The sequence below is a fragment of the Panthera onca genome, chromosome B1 (assembly GCF_046562875.1).
Source record: "Panthera onca isolate mPanOnc1 chromosome B1, mPanOnc1 haplotype 2, whole genome shotgun sequence".
NCBI lineage: Eukaryota > Metazoa > Chordata > Mammalia > Carnivora > Felidae > Panthera > Panthera onca.
In genome coordinates this window covers 63575390-63600155 of record NC_138342.1, presented here as the reverse complement: position 1 = coordinate 63600155, position 24766 = coordinate 63575390, and the positions used below count along the sequence as shown (strand labels likewise).

General features: G+C 39.7%; 1 protein-coding gene across 1 annotated transcript in view; it reads right to left on the bottom strand.

Moving 5' to 3' along the window:
* FRAS1 (Fraser extracellular matrix complex subunit 1) overlaps window positions 1–24766 on the bottom strand; it is a 425053-nt gene that overhangs the window by 222004 nt on the left and 178283 nt on the right. The window contains exons 7-14 of the mRNA XM_060654809.3: window positions 20077–20160; window positions 18079–18180; window positions 17647–17838; window positions 12530–12619; window positions 10648–10683; window positions 8884–9031; window positions 7266–7409; window positions 5804–5938 (exon numbers count right to left, since the gene is read on the bottom strand). Of these exons, the coding sequence (XP_060510792.3) occupies window positions 5804–5938; window positions 7266–7409; window positions 8884–9031; window positions 10648–10683; window positions 12530–12619; window positions 17647–17838; window positions 18079–18180; window positions 20077–20160 (931 nt within the window). The remainder of the gene's footprint in view (window positions 1–5803; window positions 5939–7265; window positions 7410–8883; window positions 9032–10647; window positions 10684–12529; window positions 12620–17646; window positions 17839–18078; window positions 18181–20076; window positions 20161–24766) is intronic.

Genomic DNA, 24766 nt, shown 5'->3' with positions numbered 1-24766 from the left:
CCTCAACAGTCAGTCACTTTCTATAATATACCTTTTTTAAAACTGCCTTTATAGCACTGATAGTAATGAATTCATCGACTGGTAACTATCTAAAATTATCTGTATACTTATTTACTGACTCTTCTCCCACTGCAAGAAAGTAAGTTCCTTAACCCCAGGGCAGTTTTCTGCCCATTCAGTCTATATCCCAGTTCCCAGGTACATGAAAGAGACTCAACAAATACTCCTTGCACAAACAGAATGGAAGAGACAAGAATATCACTTGTAGCAATAAGTCCCCCTTACAAGACACTCAGCAATTAAGTGAGAGACCGTAATTGCTATAGAATATCAGAAGAGTCTTGAGCAATGCATACAATTTAAAGAGCAGAACAGAATGAGCTAAGGCAGAGTGTGGTAGGATGTGCTGGGCCCCCAAACTGAATGTGTGATCTGGCAATGAAAGAGCGACTGATGACCCTCCAATTCTAGGGGGGTGTTGGAGGGGCCACAGAGGATGATAGCTTCACAGTGACCATCCCTACAGAACAAGGGGGTAAGGGAATCCTTGTCTTCTTGAGGATTTCAGAACAGCAGTTTCATAAATGCCTTTGCCAAGAGCTCTGCCCCAGGTACAACTAGGCTGAGCTAAGCCACATGCTGGAACATAATGCCAAGACCCATTAAGTCTTCACTGCTTTGGCCCTGGCTCCAAGGGTCAGTGCTTCATTTCCACAAATGGTTGGGCTGCTCTGGTCAAACAAAATTCCAACAAATAATTAACTTGAGAAGTTCCTCTGTTCAAACTACAGCTTTTAAAACTCAGCTAGGCCAGCATCCTATATGTAAATTTTACAAGCTTAGTTATCCTAAGTTTTCCCTCTAATTATACCATAATTTTGGCTAAGAAAAAAAATTCCAGACTCTCAACATTTAATCTGAGCATTTTTAAAAAATAAAAGGATTTTAACTTGTGAGAATACAGTTATTTCTCCATAACATAGAAAAGTGGATTTTATTTTAAATCAGACACAAATGGCACAAAACTCTTTGTTTCTTAATGCAAGCTATTTGGTTTTCATTCTCATAAATTGAAAAATAAACAAAGAGATTCAATGACAATAGCTGCCTTTTGTTGCCCACATACAATGTGCCAAGCATAACATACTTATATTTTCAAACATCTTTTCTAATGTTCATCATAACAGTGTAAAGTAGATGATATTATCCCCATTTTACAGTTGGGGAAATTGAGGCTCAAGCAGTTAAATGACCTGTACAAAGCCATATAGCAGTAAGTGGCAGAGTTAAGAATCAAAATGATCCTCTCTCATACAAACCTGTAAAATGGTCAATGGCTTGGTTCTTTAAGTTTAAAAATCTGAGACTACACAGCAATCAGATGTAGAATAAACTGCATAGATTTGTATGTTTATATGATTATTTTTTCTTTACATCTCTGTTAGCAGCAGCCAACCCAGCCTTGATTGCAAGCTCTCAATAGGAAAATATGACAGCATCTTATTTCACTTCATATCCTCAGGACTTCCAATGGTGGTCAAAGGAGAATGAATGGAGGAGCAAGAGAAATGGAACAGGGAAGGACAATGAAAAGCAGAAATATAAGTCTTCTAACTCATATGGAGGGCTTACTAAGTGCCAGGCACCATCCTAAATGACATATGTGAATTCATTCATTTAATCCTTATACTCATGCTATATGGCTGACATTATTGTCCCTACTTTACCCATAGGCAGCTGAAGCATGGGGTTAAAAAATGCACTGTTTGTAGTGACAGAGCCAAGACTGGAGTCCCGATAGTTTGGCTTCCAAGCCTATAGTCTTAAGCACTGTGTCACAGTCCCTCCCATGTCTGGGTCTGCGAATGAAGGTAGCACTTGCCACAGGGTACACACAGCTCCATCCTCAGGTCTTTGTGAATACTGGAGGTTTGCACTGGACATATCAAACGCTGACATACATATAAAAATGGGCACCTGGGTGGCTCAGCAGTTAAGCGTTTGACTCTTGATTTTGGCTCAGGTCGTGATCTCACAGTTGGTGAGTTCAAGCCCCATATTGGGTTCTGCACTGACAGCACAAGCCTGCTTAGGATTCTCTGTCTCCCTCTCTCTCTGCCCCTCCCCTACTCATGCTCTTGCTCACGCGCTCTCTCTCGCTCTCTTTCTCAAAAAAAACATTAAAGAATAAAAATGGGTTGAATTCTACTCTTTCTTTACTCAAAGTTATAGTCTTATGAGCTGCTTATTTTTAACTAATCTTGCATGATGTGTGTTAGTTTGATTGTTTTTAACTTTTTTTTCTTATGGGTTTCCTTACCTAGGATTTGTGTGTGCAATAGTTCAATGGTTCCACCAGGGCAGAACAGAGGTTGACTGAAAAGAGGGGTAAGACAGGTAAGGAAGAAGGTTTTCAGGGCATAGTGAGGTGAGTCTAGATCCAGATTTAGATTTCATAACAGGGTTTCTAAGATGAAGCAATGGAACCACAACTCTGGTAGAGAGAATACAATAAATCCATAAGTGGTATCCAAAGGGTCATGCAGGAAAGGTGCAAGGTCATGCAGTGGGTGGGAGGAGCAAGGAACATCCACATCTGAGTCAAAACTGACCATCAGGCTGGGATGACTAAGACACAGGCTATTAATTCCTGGAAATGGGTCATAACAAGACAAGGTAGAAAGAAGCAAATTAGAAGCCCAGTCCTAGAACTTGATGTCCACAGGGTCCAGAGGACAGGGACAGAGTGGACAACAGGGCCGTTGGACCAGATCCAACTGGTGGCAAAGAAAGTCTAAGCCCGAAAGCCAGGTCTTAAAGGTGTGTTCTGGCCCCTAAGAGGGTGATTACTCTTTTGCCCTACCTGCTACAGAGAAGAGGCAACGTATATACTGCCTGTCTCCAACTTAGACTGGCATAAAAACTGGGTGGTGCTGAGCCTGAAGGGGAAGTGATCAAACTCCAACAGTTTGGAGTTTCATTTAGAAATGAAGCAGTGACTGGTATAGGAGTACCTAATGTAGTCTATAACTACAATAGCATTCAGTTTAATCAAGCACGAGAATGTAATAATGATATGAATATATGCACGCATAGGAACACATTCATCTGCACCTGTGTATGTGTGTGTGTATACCACAAAACCGAAGGGAAAAGGGGAAATGACAAGGGCCCTGAGGATGCGACTCTCTGGTAGGACTCAGTGTCTTCTCTCACCCCTCCCCTGATTTACCTGCTCCTACTCTTTCTCCTGGTTTACCTGCTCCTACTCTTCTGTTGGAGAGCTATGTGCTTCTGTGCCACTTGGCTCTGTCCCATATTTTTCTCTCTGCCTTATATTCAACAGAGTGAGCATGAATATTAATCAGGTAATTGCTGGTAATTAGTTTCCTCAGCACAGTGTTCACTCTCTTTTGGTTTTGATGGGTCAATAAAGTGGCAAATTATGCTGGTCATAATATAAATGACCCTGCCAAGAGGAATCAATCCAGAAAAACCTGTTGTTACCATAAAATAGCAGGCTTCTTTTTGAAAAGTTTAGCACATGCTAGAAGAGGACTGGTTGACTGACCAACTTCCAAGGTCAACGATGAGAAGCCACCAAAAATAGCACAAGCACAAATGTTGCAAAAAATTCCAATAATGAGAAAGCTTATTTGGAAAGCTTATTTGGGCCATCTCAGCATTGAAACAGTATATGGAAATTGATCACTAGTTTTGCTTTAATTTTTAAGATCACTCTCACGTACACACTCTCTCTCTCTTCTTGCTCTCCTCTTTCTTCTCATTTTATGCATAAAAATGCAACCAGGCTGAACTAAAGCAAATTGGTTTAATTCCCTGGAGGGAGCATGAACAAATTTTCCCAGCAACTTTCTACCAGAGGCATTTGTGTATGGGTATGTGGATGGAATGTGGAAGCAGTCAGCTACGTAAACCAGTAATCAAATGAAACATTACTCATTTCAAAGTGCCCTATAACAGCATGAACATCACCAATTAAAACACTGAGCATGGGAGAAAGGAAAACGGCCCCTCAAAAAAAGAGAAAGGAAAAAGTAAATATGTATGTGGGATGTGTGGCAGGGGGTTGAGGTGTTATGGAGGGAAGAATAAAATCTAAGGGGAATTAATTCCCTTTTAAAGGCAAATCTGTCACAGGAGTGCTAGTAGGAGGTCTCTTTGATGGGATAGAAGAAAGGAGTAGAGAATACATTCATTAACTTCATCAAATTGAAATTTCAGCAGTTTACCTAAATTGCCCAACCATTACACACCTACAAAGGCATTTGGATGTGCCCACTTTGAGCCTGTTCTAAAATAACAGGTAAATAGCACATGATAAGTAAGAAACATTAAGGGGTCTTTTATCTCTTATGGCTGAGGCTCCTATTGAAACACTGGTCTTTCAAGGATCACCAAAGGATAATATGTGTCTTCATTCATCAAACACTTGTTCAACAAACGTTGAACACTTTGTGCAGCCCTTGATGTTGGGGATACAGAAGATATTTTTACAGGTTGCAAAAAGCCCCCAAGCCAGACTCAGAAGCTAGTGTGCCTTCTGTTTTGTAATGTGACTGGCTCCAGGATGAGCCCCACCACCCTCACATCAGTATGACATTAATAGTACCAGTGTTTCCCTTCAAGATGGTTTCTATTATCCCGTGGATGCTGCTTCTGCCCTCAACCTGGAATGAAGGAGGCCATCAGACTTTCCACAGAGCATCTTCCCATGCCATAGAGCTCATTCAGCCCACACAGCTGGTGAATACCATGCACTTACTCTCTTTCACTATATTCTCTCCAAATGATCTTCCTGAAAATCTAACGGAGGGCATAAATGAGGGAAGAATATCAGCCGACCCTAAGACCAGCCCACCTTTGAGTCTCATCACATCTCTGCCCCTCTCCTGCTCAGCTGCAGAGCCTAGCTCCCAGAGCTCCCTGGTAGGACACCCAAGCTTCTCCCTCTGGCCTGTCTGCCTGTTCAGGTTTGCCCACCACTGCACACCCTGCCTTGGGTTCTGAGCACATCTGATTGTGTCTCCTCCTGCAGACCAGCTAGGACCCTGCCCTTTGTCTTTGCTTCCACCATTACCCCTTTTCCCATTCCTGCATTTATTTATTTGTTTCTTATTCCTACATTTAACAAAATTCTTTAAACATTTACTTCTTTACTTATACTCATGATTATAATCACTATTAAAAACATCGTCCAGTATAAGCAAAAAATTAAATTACACTAAGACCACTCCAACCTCCAGAGACTATTATAATATTAAGAATATCAACTAGCTCTTTAGACACATAAAGCTACTAAAGCATGCAGACACTAAAGTAAGAGTAAATGGAAATGCCATCATCTATTTTGCATGTCCATGTTTGTTACTTATGACGTCACTTTCTTATTTCTGTTTCTCCCTTTCTCTTCAGATAGAAATAAAGTTTTGAAAATATATAGATATATTTCTCTCTTCATTTTCATTTAAGCCCTATGTATTTACACTATAAAGGAATCACACTTACAATATAATGACAACCCTGAACTGAATAAAGAACTGTTCCAGTGCCCCAAAGTGTGGGCAGAAGGACTTAGAGAAATCTCACCACATGCACACATCACCAAAGCACTAATAAGGTTATGAAAACAACACGTGTCATCTCTCATCCACTGTTCTGGGCCCATCAGGAGTCTCTCTCAGAGTTTCTTCTCATACTTGAAAAGCTGCTCACAGCTCCCTGTGGCCCCGGATCACTTGGGGGTGGGGGTGGCTTTCTTGGTGGCCCAGCCAGTGATTACCTGAGCAGGAGTGGCGATCTTGGTAGAAGCCGTCCCCGCAGGTGGGCACACACTGGCCATGCTGCATCAGCAGAGGAGGCTGGCAGGACGAACATTCCAGCCCACTGGTACACGTGGAGCACTGAGGCTGGCAGGCTGGCTCCAGACAGGGGTGGGAGAAAGAAAAAGGGAAGCCCTGATTAGCTCAAAGACACCACCCCTGTGCCAATTCTTACATAGCATAGCCCAATCCTGAGGCTCTGTACTGAGAACAAGAAAGGCAGGAAAATTACTCTACAGTCTTCAGTTGTGTAACACACACTTCACGCCAGGCAATTCACAAAGTGCTTTATATGTATGGGTGCATTTAATCTTTACAACAACCCTATAGGGTGGTTAACCCCAATTTTTCACGTGAGGAACAAGCTACTAGAGGTTAAGTAACTTGCCCAAGGTGACATGAAGCTGGCATTTGAAGTCAGGAAGTTTGGCTCCTGAGTCTGTGCTCTTCTTATCCAATAACCCCCAATACCTTTCTCACTCAACCATTTCACAAGAATATCCCTTGTCTCTCCTTCCACAACCCATGGCAGAGGTATAAATGACTTTCAAAAAGTCTAAAGATTAGGAGTCAGGAAAGAAAGTAGGGGGAAGTAAATAATTACCTTTCTTGAGGCTTGAAAATATCCTAGAAACTATTCTAGGCACTTCATGTATATTAACACTTAACACTTACTTCTCACAAAAAACTTCTGAGGAAGGTGCTAGCTAGTACTACCCCACTTTATAGGTAAGAATACTGAGGCACAGAGAGGTTGAATCTCACACCCAGGGTATAAACCTATATACTCTTAAATGGAGTATATATTAAACTTTAGCTCTATGAGTTAGAGATAGGGAAAAAAGTAACTATGATTTGGCCTCAAACAAGCCAAAATTCTGCCAGGTAAGATCTCCTTCTCAGTTGCATAAGAACTCTGAAAATTCACATGAACCCATTTTGGATCTCCTTGATAACCCACAGGAGATAAACTCTATTACCGATTATCTGTTTGATGTTGAACAAGCCAGTTAATTTCTCTGGCCCACAAGTTCCCCATTTGCAAAATGAGAAAGTTCTAGTAAGTGATTTTGAATGTCTATGTCAATTCCAAACTTCAATCTTGGATTAACTGAGTATCGTAATAAATGACACGAAAGATTCTGGCGATATTACTATCTTTGAAAGTCTTCAAAAAATGAAAAATCCAATAACAACCACCTAGTAACATCAGACCTCCACATCATCTATCCCCCAGTAAGCATGAAAACACCTGTGAAATGTCAGAAGAAAGACACGTGCAGGTAGAGATGCCAAGTAACCTATGGATGACATTACTACCTTAGAAGGGTTTTTGGAAGTTATGCATTTCTTGAGTGCATCACCCCTCCTTGACAACAGTGAGCCTCAGTCCACCTCTCGGCTATCTGCCCAGAGCCATACCTAAACAGAGAGCACCAGCCTGGTAAAATCCCAGACCACAGCTGTGCACACACTGTCCATTCCGCAGCAACTTTGTGGGGTCCTGGCAGAGGTCACAGTGCTCTGGAGACTGAGAGCAGGTCAAGCAGTCTGGGTGGCAATGAACTACAATCAAGGACAAAGAAGAGGAGAATTTGACAAAGACCATATCATTTCTCTTACATTCTTCCAAAAAAGAATCTACAGAGTATATGGGGCTATAGCGAAGAAGAAGAACAGAAAACTCTGGAACTTAGGTATGAAAAAGACCCCGAGATAGCAAAAATGATTTCAATGCAAGATTTCAAAGAATCTCTCCTTGTCTGAAACACTATTACTGTCTCTGGTAGCTCCACATTGAAGACACTAAAAATGTTACAGGACAGCCCTATTAATGCTTCTACCTGCTGGAATGCCTCTACAAACAGGAATCATCAGCTCCATAATATATGATTTAAATGAATTCAATAGTTTATGTTTTCTTAGATGTTTTTAAGCTTTGGCATGTATAGAAAGTTAAAACAAAACACAATTTTTAAAAAGTTGTTTAAAAAATACAGCCAGCTTTATTCTTTTTCTCTAAAATTCAAATCGCATTCAAAACAATTGGGATTATCATCGAATTCAATGGCAATTGTCAGCAAAGGACTTCTTTCAGGTTTTAAAGTTGTCAGGGACCTGATATTCAAAGTATAGTACATTATAATATGCTAAATATTTGTTTAGGAAAGCCCAGGGAGCCACTTTGGTGAAGGTAACGTAATTAAACCATAAAGTTGCTTTGCTTTTCCCATGATAAACTCTTCACAGAAACACTATGATTAGCCAAAATAAGTTGAGTGCAACAAAAGCAACTGCCAATATGAAAAATTGCAACCCACAGAAGAAAACAATTAATTATGAAATATGAATGGAAGAAAATGCCACTTCTCCAAGAGAGACTAAGCTTATAGGCAAATTACTGCACAGCCAGAGCAACTCCAATGCTTGCCAACAATTATTAACTGGAACTAATTCAACCCCAGGTGATTTGAAAGCAGAGTTGCAGAACAAGTAGATAAAATTTTCTTTTGGAAGAAATTAATGAGTCTTTAAACTTCAAAAACCCATTTGAGAACTCCTAAGGAACCATCTGTTTAACAGCTCACCTTAAGAAAAAGAAAAAAAAAGGACACCTGTAACAAACTTTCAGCAATTGCCCTTATATCTTTAACAATGGAACAGTCCTAACATATATATTTGCTTTTAAAAGTTTCTAAACTTTAGGTTATTTGATATCCATAATAATTTTGCAAGGTAGATGAGGCACATTTTATTAACAAGAAATTAAGATCTAAAGAGGGTCAATGACTCGCCCAAGATCACCTACCCGTAATCTGTTGAGTTTGGTAAATACATGGGCAAAGATTAAGCAATATCATTTGTTAGAAAAATTAGCAAGAAACCAATCAACCAACAAACCAACCTAGTAGGTGACTTAAAAAAAAACAAAAAACAAAAAACAAAACAAAAAAAAAACCATGAAGCAGGGAGAAAGAAGATCTCTGAACTTTTTGACAGTGAAAATATCTCAGTAGACATAAATCAGACATGGACCCACCTGATGTGCAATCTGGACAGCACTGTCCCTTCACCACTTGGGCTAGTGTGGCCACTGGACATGGTGGACAAGAGGGCTCATAGCAAGTTACCTGAGAGCCCCAGCACTCACACACTTTGCAAGGGCCATCCTCCCACTTCTCCCCTTCCTACATGAAACAGTAAAGAATGATGTTATCAGAATTGCAAAGATTCAGAAGACAGTTTGCTGGTGGAGAACTTAAAGTTCCCATAAGGGACAAAATGAAAGTCCTGTTCAGTACCATGCAAATCTAACTCTGAAATAGGACAGTCATTGAAGAGTTGTTTGGTTTTTTTTTTTTTAATTTTTATTTATTTTTGACAGAGAGAAAGAGCATGAGTGGGGGAGGGGCAGAGAGAGAGGGAGACAGAATCTGAAGCAGGCTCCAGGCTCTGCGCTGTCAGCACAGCTCCCGACACGGCATGAACCCACAAACTGCGAGATCATGACCTGAGCTGAAGTCAGACGCTCAACCGACTGAGCCACCCAGGTGCCCCAAAGAGTTTTAAATTAAAAAGGATAATATTACTCCTTCTTTGTTTATAATTGATTTATTTAAATGTAGAACCCAGGCAGAAAAATAAACTGAGAACACATTCTGGGGCTCATAAGTAAGCAGCATATAACACTTGTTTCTTAGCCTATCTCACCAAAAAACACGAGAGGGGATTACTATGTACCTATGATTAGCGGGTACATTCCATGCAATCTTTATAATAACAGTGGGAAGCTGGTTAAAGCCCTGAGTTTCCTTACAGTTACTCCAGTAAGAGTAACAGTAGAGTCATTATATTCTTAAAATTACAGCTCTTGTATGACCATTTTTAGTGGGCCGTAGATGTGCCATGGGCTTTCTCACGCTAAAATATTCTTTTTGGTCAAGCAAATTATGGTAATGAACATTAATATTTTGATGGAGAATTCAAAGTGAATTATAAAGAACAATTCCTTTTTTGCTCACTATCCTACTCACCCTGAAGATAGGAAAGAGACAAGGGTTCCTACCAGAATGTTTTGGGGTGATGAAGGAGGTAAAACAGGAGAGAATAGAAGAGCATATTATAATATAAATATTTGATAAAATATTTATTAAACCAATTGATGTTGAACACTCCAAACAATTAATGTGGCTATAGTTAGCAAAAATGAATGACAATGTTAGAAAAATCAGGAATATTATCTTGAGAAGGCAGAAGTGCTTTTCTTCCATTTCAAGGCAGACTGGATTCCTGGCCCCCTTATTCTATAGCCTTCAAAATTTTAAGCTTGCTTGTGTGAATAAATGTGCTTGCACTTTACCTTAAAAAGGAACCATACAATGTTTTCCTGTAAACAACCTTAAAAGAATGAACAATCAGTTTTGTTTTGTGGAACTAACACTCCCAAACCCCAAAAGCTCTCCATGCTTTGAAGAACATGAAATTGCATGGATGGTTAAACTGAATTTTCTAGGCCAGAAAAAATCAGAAAGAGGAAATCATCACAAGAAAGGGAAAAATATGTGTAGGAGCTTGTAGTTAGAGAAGTATTATCAATTGGGGAAAAAATAAGGTAAATAAAGAAGCAAAGTTCAATGAATCAAAGTGTTAGTTATCATTAAGATTCTTAATCTGGGACCATGGTGCCAACAAACATGACTATTAAAAAATACTATGGCAGTAAGGTTTCCCAGGACAGTTATGCAGATCATTGCTTAAAACAATGCTACCAATATCTATGTACAAGTTAAAAATCTATACTTACTGGAATACGTTTAACTTCACTTGCATTTGAGGGGATCTAGGGACAAAGAGAAATGTATTTATTATACCACTAAAAACACCATTAAACTGATCTATTTATTTTCTCATTTAAGAGTTATCCATTTTGCCCAAGTATCATGCAACATCATTCATTTATTATGAATAGAAAAAATCTATATATAACAAAAACAAGAAAAGCATACAATATGAGGTGAAGACAACATGCTTCAGAAATATTTGTGAATTCTGATTCTCCTTTTGTGCTTGAGCACATGGCTTCCATTCCCTTCAACATGAAGGACTTCACAGTCAAGAAATCTAAGCCTGTGGGGGCAAACTCTTGAATCTTGTATGGTACCACAATACTCTGGGGATTTCGACTCATTTAAAGCAACTTGCTTTTCTTTAACTCTGCCGGGCTTAATTTACCTCCAAAAATGGGTAGGAAAATTGATACTATGGTTGAGAAAATAGAAATTCTTCATTTATAGGCAGCCTTTAATCTCCTAACTTCTTAAGAAACAAGAACTAAATTATTGAATACCACTATGAAACAAACAATGCCAACAGCATAACAATGATGCCATTTCTTTAGCTTTTTGTTTTTGTTTTTTTTTAACGTGCCAGCATCTGTTCCAAGTGTTTCATAGGTATTATCTCAATAGCCCCATGAGGTAAGTACTATTGTTATCCCTTCTTCACAAATGAGGATTAAGTAACTTGTCTAAAGTTATAGTCAGCTAGTATGTGGCAAAGTAGATATTTGAATTTAGAGCCCAAACTGTTAACCTCACACAGTATTCTCTCCAGCATACACAAGTTGACAGATGCAATTTTCCCAAATCATGAAGAAAAAGTAGGTAGGAATCAAAGTACTTAATCCCAATTCTTATCATTTTATTCTGATTGGTCAATAAAGCAGTTGTCTTTATGATCAACTGGCCTATTTTTTAGAACACAATTTATCAACACTACAAAATCCCATGTGGAAGATCTAGGCTATACAAATAGAGCAAACTTGAAGAGATTAAGACAAATATTTTTTTTCTTTGGGTATATAATTCTTAAAAGTACAGACTTAGAAATAAAACCTTAGCAAATGGAATTTTGTCCCCCAACCAATCCATCAAAATCCTTTCCATTCTACCTGCAAAATAAATCTAGAGCCTTCCTTCTGAGACCAAAACACCATCACCACTCCTGGACTATTGGAAAAACCTTCCAACCAGATCACCTACTGCCAGCCTCACCCCCTTCCGTCACTTGCTCACAAAGCAGCCAAAGTAACCCTTTCACAAGTAAGCCAGATCACAGCATGGCTGCTCAAAGCTCCTACAGCTCTTGTCTGTGTCACAGTAAAACACACGTTTACCATGGCATCCAGGCTACCTAGTGGACTCCGGCACCAAATCCTTTCTCCCCCATTCTCTTGGTTCTAGCCATAGTCACTTTCTTGCTGTTTCTTGAACACACCAAGCACACTTCTGCTTCAGTCGTCTTCATTTGCTGACTCTTCCTAGCACATTTTCTCTCCCCAGGTAGCCACATGGCTTGCTCCCTCACTCCCCTTAGGTTTTGCTCAAATTTCTCCACATGAGAGACTTCTCCGATCATACACTAACCTTATGCACCTCCCTCCTCTCAGCTACTGGCAGGTTTTTGTCTGTCCCTTGTGTGCCTACACTAGAGCATGAGCTCCCCGCAGCAAGAGCAGTGACTCTTCGAGCTGTTTGATTCTGTGTCTCTAGGACCTAGCACAGAGTAGGTGTACACATTTGATGAACAATGAATGGGTAAAAGATATGAGAAGGTAATGCCCCCTCATCAAACTAATTTTGAATTATTAATTTTTAATAGTCTTCAGTTATTAGTCTGATACTCACAAATTCTACATTTTCTTCATAAACACAATAACCATTCCTTGAAATGCATTCAGGGCAGCATTTTCCATCTAAGTGAATTAATTCTTCACCCTGTAGAAGGATTGCAGAGGCACATATCAAATTACCATCTCTAGGTAGCAGTGCTAAATTGCACAATAGCTGGATTCCCTGACTGGAATGAAAAACCTTAGCAGATCCTTTGTTTTGGCCCATTGCTTACTCCATCTCCCCCTGTTGTCTTCCTATGGAAAATCTAGGCAATGCACCTCACCCCTCCAAGTGCTTTTGTATTCCAGTTCTGGAATGCATGTGTACAGATCCTTCCATCATTTCCCACCCATGACCAGGAGCTCCCATGAATAAGAATGGCCAAGATTGCGACGTCTGAGTGGTTTAGTTGGTTAGGCATCCAACTCTTAATTTTGGCTCAAGTCATGATCTCACAATTGGTGAGATGGAGCTCTGCATCAGGCTCTGTGCTTGGGATTCTCTCTCTCTCCCTTTCTCTCCACCCCTCTCCCACTCATGCTCTCTCTCTCTCTCTCTCTCTCTCTCTCTCAATCTCAAAATAAATAAACATTAAAAAAAAAGAATGGCCAAGATTAATTGTGGTAGTATTGGAAAGTTATGAATTTCAGGAAAGGATCAGGCTATCTTTTCATTTTTTTTTTTTTTTTTAACGTTTATTTATTTTTGAGACAGAGAGAGACAGAGCATGAACGGGGGAGGGGCAGAGAGAGAGGGAGACACAGAATCGGAAGCAGGCTCCAGGCTCTGAGCCATCAGCCCAGGGCCCGACGCGGGGCTCGAACTCACGGACCGTGAGATCGTGACCTGAGCCGAAGTCGGCCGCTTAACCGACTGAGCCACCCAGGCGCCCCCTTTTTTTTTTTTTTTCATTTTTTTTTTTTTTTTAACGTTTATTTATTTTTGAGACAGAGAGAGACAGAGCATGAACGGGGGAGGGGCAGAGAGAGAGGGTAATCAGGCTATCTTAAACATACAAGGTTTGAACTTGTGATTTGGTTTCATTAACAGTGCTCAAATCAAACCAACACTTTTTCTTGAATACGAAATCAGATACATCCCTGTATGCACAGATGCAGTCTCAGGAATAAATTAAACAGTAGAAAACTAATTTTTATTCAGTGTTCTGAAACTGTTATCCACATAATCACTATTTTTTTAATTAATTATAAGAGGAAGGAAAAAAGGTCACACAAAGAAGGTAGATGTTTAACTTTCAAAGTCTTACTATTTTAATTTCCCAATATTAATAATTTCATAATTTTTATTTTTATTATAAAATAATAAATGCTTACTAAAAAATTAAACAATTATAAATTCTATAACCTAGAAAGTACAATTCCACTGCCATCTACCTTCCAGGGAATCTGCTGTTAAAGACATGATTTTTGTTTATAACTTTTCATATGCATATACTAACATCTAATATCTATAGGCTAACGAGTATTCTTTAAAGCGCTTTCCACTTTCTAAAGATATATATACTGTCTAAAGAATGGTGATGTTTCTTTAAATCAAGACATTATTTAATTTGGGATCTACATTACATTTAAAGTGCAGAAACCATGTTATGTAAAAATTGAATAACGTAGAGCAAACAGAATAATCACAATGATATTTCATGTTTAAAAACACTTTGCGCTACAAAATACATAAAATAAAAGCAGTGGTTGTCTTTGAAATGCAGCATTATTGATGGATTTTAAAGTCTCTTTTCTACTTTTCTTGAGTTGTCAATTTGTGAAATGAATATGTATTATTTTAATGAAGGAAAATACACACTTTTAAAAGAAATACAAAAATACATGAATGATTGTAACTTTTTATAGTGCCTCAAAACTGATTTCAAAAAGAAAGGAGTTGTATAGACAGATCACTGTCCATCAAAATGTAATGCCCATCAGAGGCCAAGGGAGAGCAGTGGATGCTATAGCGGGCAGGCGTATTTACATATAAATGGTTTTGCAGAAACGTGACAAATCAGCTGGTAGCACAAGACTAACCCAGAAACAGTGAAATTTGCTGTCAAAGCATATAAAAGGGTTTATATGCATGTAATCTAAGATGCTTAAAACAACATTTTAAAGCAAGACAGAATATGTGTACTTCTATTGAAGACAAAACACGTGAGCAATTCTTGAGTGCCCACTCCATACATACAGAGAAAACTGAAAATGGAGCCGGCATCATCCCAGTAGGGCAAGGAAGGTAGCAGTTTTGAGTCTTCAAACACTACTGTAAATAACAGCAAGCCTTGCTGCTGGGGAACAAGGATTCAGTTTTGGTGAGGTAGGGAGTTCTAAATAGATGTGCTATTTATAGAAGAAGCCTGGATGCCCCAAACTGCGTCAGTTCACTGCGGTGAGGAGCTGGCTCCAATTAGCATTTGACTTTTGCTTTGAGAAAAATTGCTTTGCGGAACAAAACTAATTCTTTTCTTTTTAAGAGGATTCTGCTGCATAGGTCAGATGGAATCTGCTAAGCCCTCCCCACCGAATCACACCAACATCCATCCACCAGATGCAAGACTGTGTGATTCCACTCGCTTGCCCATTGGAAAAGGAAACACTCTTTTAAGGGAATTTTCCTCCACTGGAGAGCGGAAAGGTACCTCATACTTATGGTATGCCTACCCTCTTCTGTGCATTTTGCTAGAAGCTTCAATCCCACCTCCCCACACTACCATCATTTTATGCCTCATATGTGAATGCTAAGTCCTTTAAAAAACAAAGTAATTTGACTTCTTGAATTCATGCTTAAAAATACCCCAAAATGTAGAAAAAATGAGAATCATCATACTATGCTATTTTACTATTGATTTTATTTGTGTTTTGGTGTCTAGGGATTTGGTTGGATACATCAGAAACAAACGTCATATGATTCTTTCCTTTTTTAAAAAAGAAAAACTGTGTGCTGATTTCCATGCTACTCAGAACACTGCTGTTGATAACCAATGTGATAATTCTTACAGTGGTGAAGGTGCACAATTCTGTCTCTTCTTCTAGAAGTTTATTTTTTTGCATCTTTGTGGATGTACATACACTTAGATTTAATCTATCCTTGGTATCTAGGATTAGAAACCAAATGACCTTGGTATTCTAGATAAGGCTAAAAGTGGGGTAGAACTGAATAAAAATACCAATAGCCTACTTTCACACTCCCCTGGCAGATAGTCATTTTCTTCAGATGCTCCTAATGCATTTAATTCATACTTCCATAATCATTGGTGCTACTGCATATTGATTTCTGTTTATGTATCTGACTTCCCCCAAAGCCTGGAAACTCTTGAGATTAGAATGTGTCTTATTCCTCTTTTTATCTCCAAGCTAAGCAGAAGTTAGGAAGTTTGTACTCCAGGCATTCACAAGGTCATTAACCAGTGCTATTTGCAGAAGCATGGCACAGAATGAAGGCTAAGGGATATTTCTGGTAAGGTTCAATTTTGGTTAAAATTTCATTCTGGTTCCAGTTTAGAACCCAGTGCCTTAAACCACATTTGGAAACACAGAGGTCACCTGGAAGACACTAGTTTAGTTAACTAAAGACCTGGAGAAATGGGATAAAGGCATTGGAACTCCTCAGTTCATAAATGAGGAGCTGGGGGTGAGAGAACTGGGAGGACATGAGATGGTGCTGTGGGGTGACTGGAGGGCAGTTGAGGCCCTCTGCACTTACCTCAGTGGTCGCTCCCCATTTTTTCTAAGAACAGCAAAGATGACCTGGCATACGGGGGCCACAGATAGGTGTCGTGGAGGATAGCAGGCACTTGGAAATGCATTAGCATTGGAGACAGTGGGTCAAATTATTTTCTGTGATTGAGACTCTTTGTTCAGACTTCACTGGAAATAGGTGGCTACAGAACCCACCCCACCAGAATCACCTCTCCAACATTTTCCATAAACCCTGGGGTATTATTAGGCAAATTGAAACCTTAGAAAATAACCCTGCATCCTCAGGGAAACTGCCAAGGCCAGGAAGCCCAGCCTCAGCCTGAGACAGAGGGAGAAAGAAAAGGGCCCTGAGTAGGATTTTTCTCATCTTCATCCAACCATTCTGACTCCCCTGACATCAAGAAGGAAAGGAAATGAAAAGGCGTGTGGGGGGAAATAAATCTGCAAAAGCAAGACCCTCTTTACCTAAATATGTTTCAGCTCTGCCAAGACTTAGAAGTAAGAGGCAAGATGAAAAATCACCCTGTCATTGACAGCCCTGTTTGAAAGGTTGTTCCTCCTCAGGCTCAGTGCTAAGAGGAGCTGAGATGTGGGGGAGAAGAACTAGAAAGAAAAATGCCTTCACAGACGTCCAGTGCTTCAGATCTTCTGAGTTTCCCTCATCTACTCAAGTTCACAACCCTGCGGGAAATTGGTGGGGCGGATGGGAGCGGTGAGGGAGAAAGACACAACTTTAAAAGCAATTTGTTTTGCAATGGGTCAAAATTGAGTTCAAAGAGGAAAAAAAAAAAAAAAAGCAATTTCCCTACAATATACATCTATAGTCCAAACAGAGCCTGCTTTGTTAGAAGCTTCTAGAAATTCTGCAGACAGCAAAAGTCAACAGAGGTCAACTGAGTTAATTATTTACGAGGTTCCCCTCCCTCTCTTTAAAACAAAAACAAAAACATTTCATTTTCTTTCCTGATCCACAGAAGCATCCCGTAGGGGCTGGCTCTCCTTTCTGCTAAATGCTGTCAGTGGGGCCTGCAACAGAAGCTGGGCCATGGGAGCACCTGCAGACCTCTGTTTTACAAACATAGCAAGCTGGGCAGGCCCCCAGCCATGAGGTCCAGCTGCGCTGACTGATAGGCTAATGTCCCATATCATGTCCTTCCCTTTCACGTCTCCGGCTCAGGGCTTCCAATCTGACCAGATGCATTGAGAACTAAAAACTCCAGGGGGCTGTTCCAAGCCAGTCTGAACAAATAGTGACATTTATTTTACACCACAGAATCTTTGTGCTAGAAGACTCTGTGAAATGTGAGTGGTCAACCTGGCTGTCGCCTTTGCTGCCAAAAAGTAAGGAACAGGTGAGGCACCAGCTATCCCTTTGTAGAGAATTGTTACAGTCCAAGTGGAAATGCCTTTGCTTCTTACCCGGGCACACTCCACTTTGGCACACTCTCCACTCTGGCAGGTCACTTGGCCGTGGTCACACATGCAGAACTCGCAGGCAGAGCCCTTCCACATTTCATCCTGGTACCGCACAATCCCATTGTGTGAGCAGCTTCCCGCAGGAGACACGCATTCCTCACAGCATTCCCCGTGGCGCTGAGCCCTTCTCTGACCCTGAAGAAACAAAGATGGCAGATAAAGGGCAATGTTCACCACCCGACCTAACCCAGCTGAGGCAAGTTCCTCTCTGCCTCAGCCCTCCTTTCTAGGAAGCAGATCTTTTATATCTTTATCTAATATTTCTAGGCATAATAAAACTTTCGATTCCCTCAAAAGACACACTGGACTAAGAAATGCATTTCCTAAATGCCCCAGAATAAATTTTTATAAATCAAGCTACACTCCATCAAATACCTTGTCACATCTTAGTGGGGGGCAGGCCTGTTTGTGGCACCTGACCTCACCCTGGTCACATATACATGTGGTACAGGCGTTTTCGTTCCACTGGTCACCATGCTGAGGAAAGAAAGGAAAAAGTGGAAAATCAAATGTCACATATATCAAATAGAAATACAGGAACATAAGACACACAATTTTTATTACCATTTTTAATTGAGTCACATTGAATGTACTTCTGAGAATGATGTCATTTAGGCAGCAACAGCCTCTAAGAAAAAAGTCAACAAATGTCCAAAGGGAACTTTACATTCATTTTTATTCAACTACATGCATTCCACAGATGTGTTGAGGGCCTACTCTATGCCAGGCCCAGGCCCAAAGAGTCTCTGGAGCATCAAGATTCGTAAGAAGACCCTGTTTGCTGCCTAATCAGTTGTCATTCTTTAGCTCCTCTTCTTTGCCAGGAGACCCAGTGCCTACTGCCACATAGTCACTTTCCCAGCTTCCCTTGCAGTTAGAGCAAGGGCATTTCCCAATCCTGACTGAGGAGACCTCTGAAGAAGTTTGCTATAGCACTGGAAGCCAAAGACTCCTCTCCCATAAAAGAAGAAAAGCCATCCCTTTTCCTCACCAGCCTTTAGTAATGATTGTGTGTGGATGAGCTGCCTAGACTTGAGGAAGCCATCTTGGGGACATGAAGGGACAAGACAGAAAGCAAATGACAACATGCAATGGATGGTAGGGTGGACAGATCAGAAAAGAGCTTAGGGGTAACTGGATGGCTCAGTCAGTTAGGCGTCTGACTTCAACTCAGGTCACAATCTCGCAGTTTGTGAGTTTGAGCCCCGCATCAGGCTCTCTGCTTTCAGCATGGGGCCTGCTTGGGATCCTCTCTCACCCTCTCTCTCTGTGCCTCCTCTGCTCACACTCCCTCTCCCTTTTTCTGAAAAATAAATAAACATTTTTTTAAAGAGCTTAGATCCTTGAAGACATCACTGAGACCTGAATTGATCAACCCTACAACTGCCCTATCTCTACATTTCTTGTTATATGAGATATTTCATGTTTTCATTTTAGCCACTTTTAGAGGAGTATTTCTGTTACTTGCAACCAAAAACATCACAATAGATATAAAGGCCATCTCTTCCAGGAGAAATTAATCTGGCACATATGTGGCTATTGTATTGGACAACACAGATCTAGTACATACAAAAATCGTTTCCCAATTAGTTATGTTCATTCAGACTTCAAGTGACCCATCAAGAATTTGTGACACTTATTCCCTAATATTCAGTTCCAGATTCTGTACTGAGAGTCATAATTCCAATTTGTACTTAGTCTTCCATAGGGTGGCTGACAAACAAATAAGTAGTCGGTTTTATTTTTTATAGGTTCTTTGCTTTTGAATAACGTAACCTTCTTTTGGCTCAGTAGGGCACTCCTAAGATAGAACATCCACTCACTCATTTAATTTGCTGAACTCATTTTTATTTGGCACCTATTATGTGTTAGGCACAATTATCTAGATTATTCCAATAGTACTTTCAAGTGTGCAGTTTCCACCACCCCTAGCTTCTCACCTCTCTTGCCACTCTCCCCTACCACCCCCATGCTTCCCCACAGTGTAAGGCAGGCAGAAGCTGTCTCTGGATATCAGTACATGCAATCCAACCAAAGCAGATAGACATTCCAGGGCCTCCAACCTAAGTGTAAACTGATAGTAACCAATGATAGTCCTTTTTTCCCTTTAAGACGTGTGAACAGTAAGTTCACCAAGGTTCGTGAACCAGGTGCTGCCTGCCAGCACATTCCTTTATATTTCTAATCCCCTTCAACTTAAGTTTTTCATAAAGGCTTTTCACAAAGAGAAGAAAAAAGCTGTTTATGTACTGAATTACTAATCTTGGCAAAGACTCAGACAAGAGGGTGGGGAGGTGTGGTGGTTGGAAGGGCGGAGGGCATATGTGTGAGAACGTATGTCAAAACACCTACAGTGGGGACATCAAAGGTTACCTCGTATGCTTGGCCAGATGCAGAGCAGGATCGGGAAGAGCACTGTGGGCAACATTTTCCAGGAACTCGGATGATAGTTTCATCCTTAGACCCAAAAAAAGGAACAATCCATCAAAAGGAGACATTAATAAAACCCACAATAGTAGGAAAATTTCATTCATAGCCCACTCAATCATGTGCCTCAAGCATCCATAAATAGCAATTTCCTCTCGTTTAGTATTTATTAGTCACCTGGTGCTTTGATAAGAATTTGCACTTCCAAAGTCAGTGTGATTCTTAAGACATTTGCACATTCCTCAAGTCCTACCCTCTTTTCTAAGAGCAAACAAAAGCACAAATAATAATAATAACAATAATAATTGTACTCAGTGTTTATCAGGCATTATTTTAAGGCTTTACATTATTTTAAGGCTTCTTTCCTAAGAAGTAGATGTTCTTTTCCTTGTTTTACAAACAAGAAAAGTAAAGACCAGAGAGATTATGTGACTTGCCCAAGGTCACACAGCCAACCTGGTTATGATAATGGTTGGAGCAAGACTTCACAGCACAGAACCATACCAATACTTAAGGATATTTACACTCCAGCTGAGTTATCGCTAAATCCAAAACGAAGTTATCCCTCTATTGATAAGCTACTTCACTATTCTTTTGCATCTTTATGTGAATCCACACATTTACATATATGCACTACATGCAAAAAAAATCAATCGTATCTCTAGATATTTGGGAATAAAGGCAGAAAAAAAGTAGGTGAGCTATTTGGGAATAAGGGCAGAAAAAAGTGGGTGACAGAGACTAAACGCCCAAGGAACTGCTCCCTGCCCTCTCCCTACTTCTCACCTCTACCACTCTCACCCCCCAAATATTAGACCATTTGTCTCCATTGCCCTGCAAAGAATTTTCACAAGAACAGTTCCGTCATTGATACCAAAGAGTCAGCTTCTCACTTTGATTTATCACCACAACCTTTTGAATGACAGGAAGGTAGACAAATTAAAGGCAAGGTTACAATATACTAAACTTTAAGGACCAAGAACTGGTTTATCTTACAGTTACTTTCACTTTGTCTTACAAGAAGCACAAAAGAGCTTTAACTTTTCTTGAACGGTTCCAGTCATACCTCAGTAGTTCTTTAACTCAACTATATATGATCAGTTAAATTAATGCATTACTATCTAATAGGGATTTATTTCAAGCAACTGAGTCACTGGAATTAAAATGACAACTGTTTTTGATGCTTTAGGTTATTTCATTTCCTTATTCTTCTACATGAAAAATATTATGACCATTGATGTTTAATAGAGTAGTGAAAATTGGGACACATGCTGAAATCATCAAGCATTTCTGAACCTCAGAACTCTTCAGCTTAATGAAATTTTAGTGAGAAAGTAAAATAACGGTATATTTGATGTCACACTATTCAGTAATTTTATTGTAGTAAACAAATGAATTTATACAATGCTTGGTAAACAGGGAACGAATGTCAGGATCACAAATCTTGAATCAGCACAGAGTTAGTATCAGTCTATCTTAACCAACATGGACTAGACCCAAGTATAGTAGCAGAGTCATCTCAAGAGCATGGGGGAAGGAATTAGCTGTAGTAAGGTTGATACAAGGAAAATCAAACTTTCTAATTCTTACTGGCAATACCCAATTATATATTTCATTGACAGAAACAGAATCTTTATTCACCAATCCAGATCAATAAGGGCAGGAAAGAAAGGCATTTAAAGAGAAGATATCCCAGTTTACAAGAGAACTATCTGACTGAGAGGTGGTAATTCACCCGGGCTGGTGCTTCATAAGCAAGACTGGACATGCAAGTAAGAAGATGCACAGTAAAATAAGGTCAGAAAAATGGAAAAGATTTTTAACAGTGCATTTTGTTGCTATCTTCTATCTGTATCATGTCATCCTGGGCTATGTAGATTTGTCCTTCCAAAAGCATAGGCTATACAGGGGCCAGACAACTATGGATCATGGACCAAGTCCAGCCTACCACCTGTTTCCATAAACTTTTATTGGAACGCAGCCACGTCCACTCATTTACATATTATCTATAGCTGTCTTTGTGTTACAATGGCAGAGTTGAGTAGTTGTTTCAACCGAATGGCACACAAAGCTGAAAATATTCACTATCTGGCTCTTTACAGAAAAAGTTCGCCAACCCCAGGTCTTATATAGTACCTTCAGTAAACACAGAAATTGATACAAAAAAACTATGATTACTGTCATTACAATTTGGGGTAGTACTACCATTAAGGATATATTTAATTGTGGTTTTTCATATTCCTTAAATAAAAATATTTATGATAAAAATTTTATGGTGTATTATGGCTAACAGCTCTTGGTGAAATATTTTCCCACTATGATACCTCTGTAGATATAGAAAGAGATAAAAATTTCACCACCAAAAAGTAAAACATCCAACCCCCTGCCACTGCTATGAGGAAGTCCCATTGAGCATAAGACATTTTATGGCCTTTCTTTGCTGTGTAAACCTAAATAGATATAAGAACCATCACGTCTGCCTAACTCCCTGCCTTTCTATACCAAACACAACCCAGATTCATCCCTCCGGTGTGTGGCCACAACTGTTGGAAGCAGTCAGAATGCCAGCCCTCACCTCCCTCAACATCTTTCTTGCTACATCTAATCAGAGCCCATAATGTAAAAAGGGGGGGGGGGGAGGGAAGACTGGGAAGTATGTGTGTTGGAGGAGGCAGAGAGAGTGATAAAAAGTAGCAGGATAGGACAATGCCTCAACTGAAAAGCACATGGTCACTGAGAGGGAGGAAGAGAGCCTTTGCAGCGGTGCATACTGGGGATTACAGTTTTTTTGTTTCACATATTAAAAATGTAAGAGGGCTGAGCAGTGGAGGTAGAAAAAGATCCAATCTTAGTACAATAGGGACATACTAAATGGAAACCCTCAGACAAGGAGACATATTTCTTAGCATCTGGCTATGGATCCAAGAAGGGGAGTTAGCCAGGGGCAGGCCACTTACCCTTGCAGCTTTCGAGCAGTGGGTATGGACAGATTTCTCTTGATCAAGGATGAGTAAATAGAAGGCAAGGAACTTGGGAAAAACCCTGAAGAGCAAACAAAACTAATAATGTTCTGAAGATTCAGAGAAAGAGCAGACTTCTGAAAACTACACCTATAGGATCTAAAAAAAAAAAAAAAAAAAGGACTTAAAAGCAATTTTGCAACTTCAGTAAGATGCAAGAAAATGCAGTCTTTATTAAATGGAAACAAGCAGCAATAAAGAAAGAATAAGCATTAGGATAAAAAACTAGATGAACCAGTGAGAGGAAAAATAAGGAAGAATTAAAAGAAAAAGTGAAATAGTCAAATTAAAATCAATACTAGAAGTGGTAAATACAAACTCAAGAAGCTCTCTCCATATGAAGAGGAAAGAGGAAAGACACAAAGTGAAAAATGGTAAGAAAGAACATGATTGATAATAAGGGGGGAGGGGAGCAATCCAAGAATCATCATAACTGTTTCGGGAGAAATGAGAATAATTGGAATTAATATGATTAAATCAAAACCATAACTGGAGAAAGCATTTAAAAAACTAGAATACAGACTGAAAGGGCTTCACCATATTCTAGGCAACAAGGTGAAAAGACACCTCACCTAGAAATATCCTGAAAAAGTTTTTTGATTATAAAGATAAAGCTACAACCTGCAAGAATCCAACAGACTAAAATTAGCTGAACACAATGGAATAGAAAGCAGGCAGACATCAGACTTTCCCACCAGGGCACTAGATTTCAGGATTCAGTGGAAAAGAGTCCACAGAGTTGGGATGTGAAGAAATTAGTAATGGCTCCCAATTTTTGACCCCTCCAATTATACCTAATGTATGTGGGCAATAAGAAAATGATTTTCAGGGGCGCCTGGGTGGCTCAGTCAGTTAAGCATCTGACTTCGGCTCAGGTCACGATCTTGCAGTTCATGAGGTCGAGCCTCATGTTGAGCTCTGCTAACAGCTCAGAGCCTGGAGCCCGCTTCAGATTGTGTGTCCCCCCCTCTCTCTGCCCCTCCCCTGTTTGTGCTCTGTCTCTCTCTCTCTTTCTCAAAAATAAATAAACATTAAAATTTTTTTTAAATAATAATTTTCAAACACTTAGTGGCTGAGAAGACATACAATCTTCTACCTTTCTTGAAAGAAGATTCAAAGATGAGGTTCAACCTACTCAGATTAATCAACATGGGGAATGGGAAAATTATAGTATTTAAAAAAATTGGTGGTAATATCATCAGAAACAACTCTCATCAGACCAAACAGACCATTTTAATGTACCTACAAAAATGTGGATGGGTCAGAGCTCTGTTCACAAGGCATCTGGACAAAAGTTGAAAGCAAGCAATTTCAGTATAAATTTACATCCCTCCCTAAGGGAACAACACCCTGTTTGAACATATGATATTTCTTTTTGTCAGAGATTATCACCAACTTCTCTTTTATTGTTATTAATTTATTTTTTAATTTAAATCCAAGTTAGTTAACATATAGAGTAATAATGATTTCAAAAATAGAATTTAGTGATTCATCACTTATATATGACACCCAGTGCTCATCCCAACAAGTGCCCTCCTTAATGCCCATCGCCCAATTAGCCCATCCCCCCACTCAACACCCTGCCAGCAACCCTCAGTTTGTCCTCTGTATTAAAG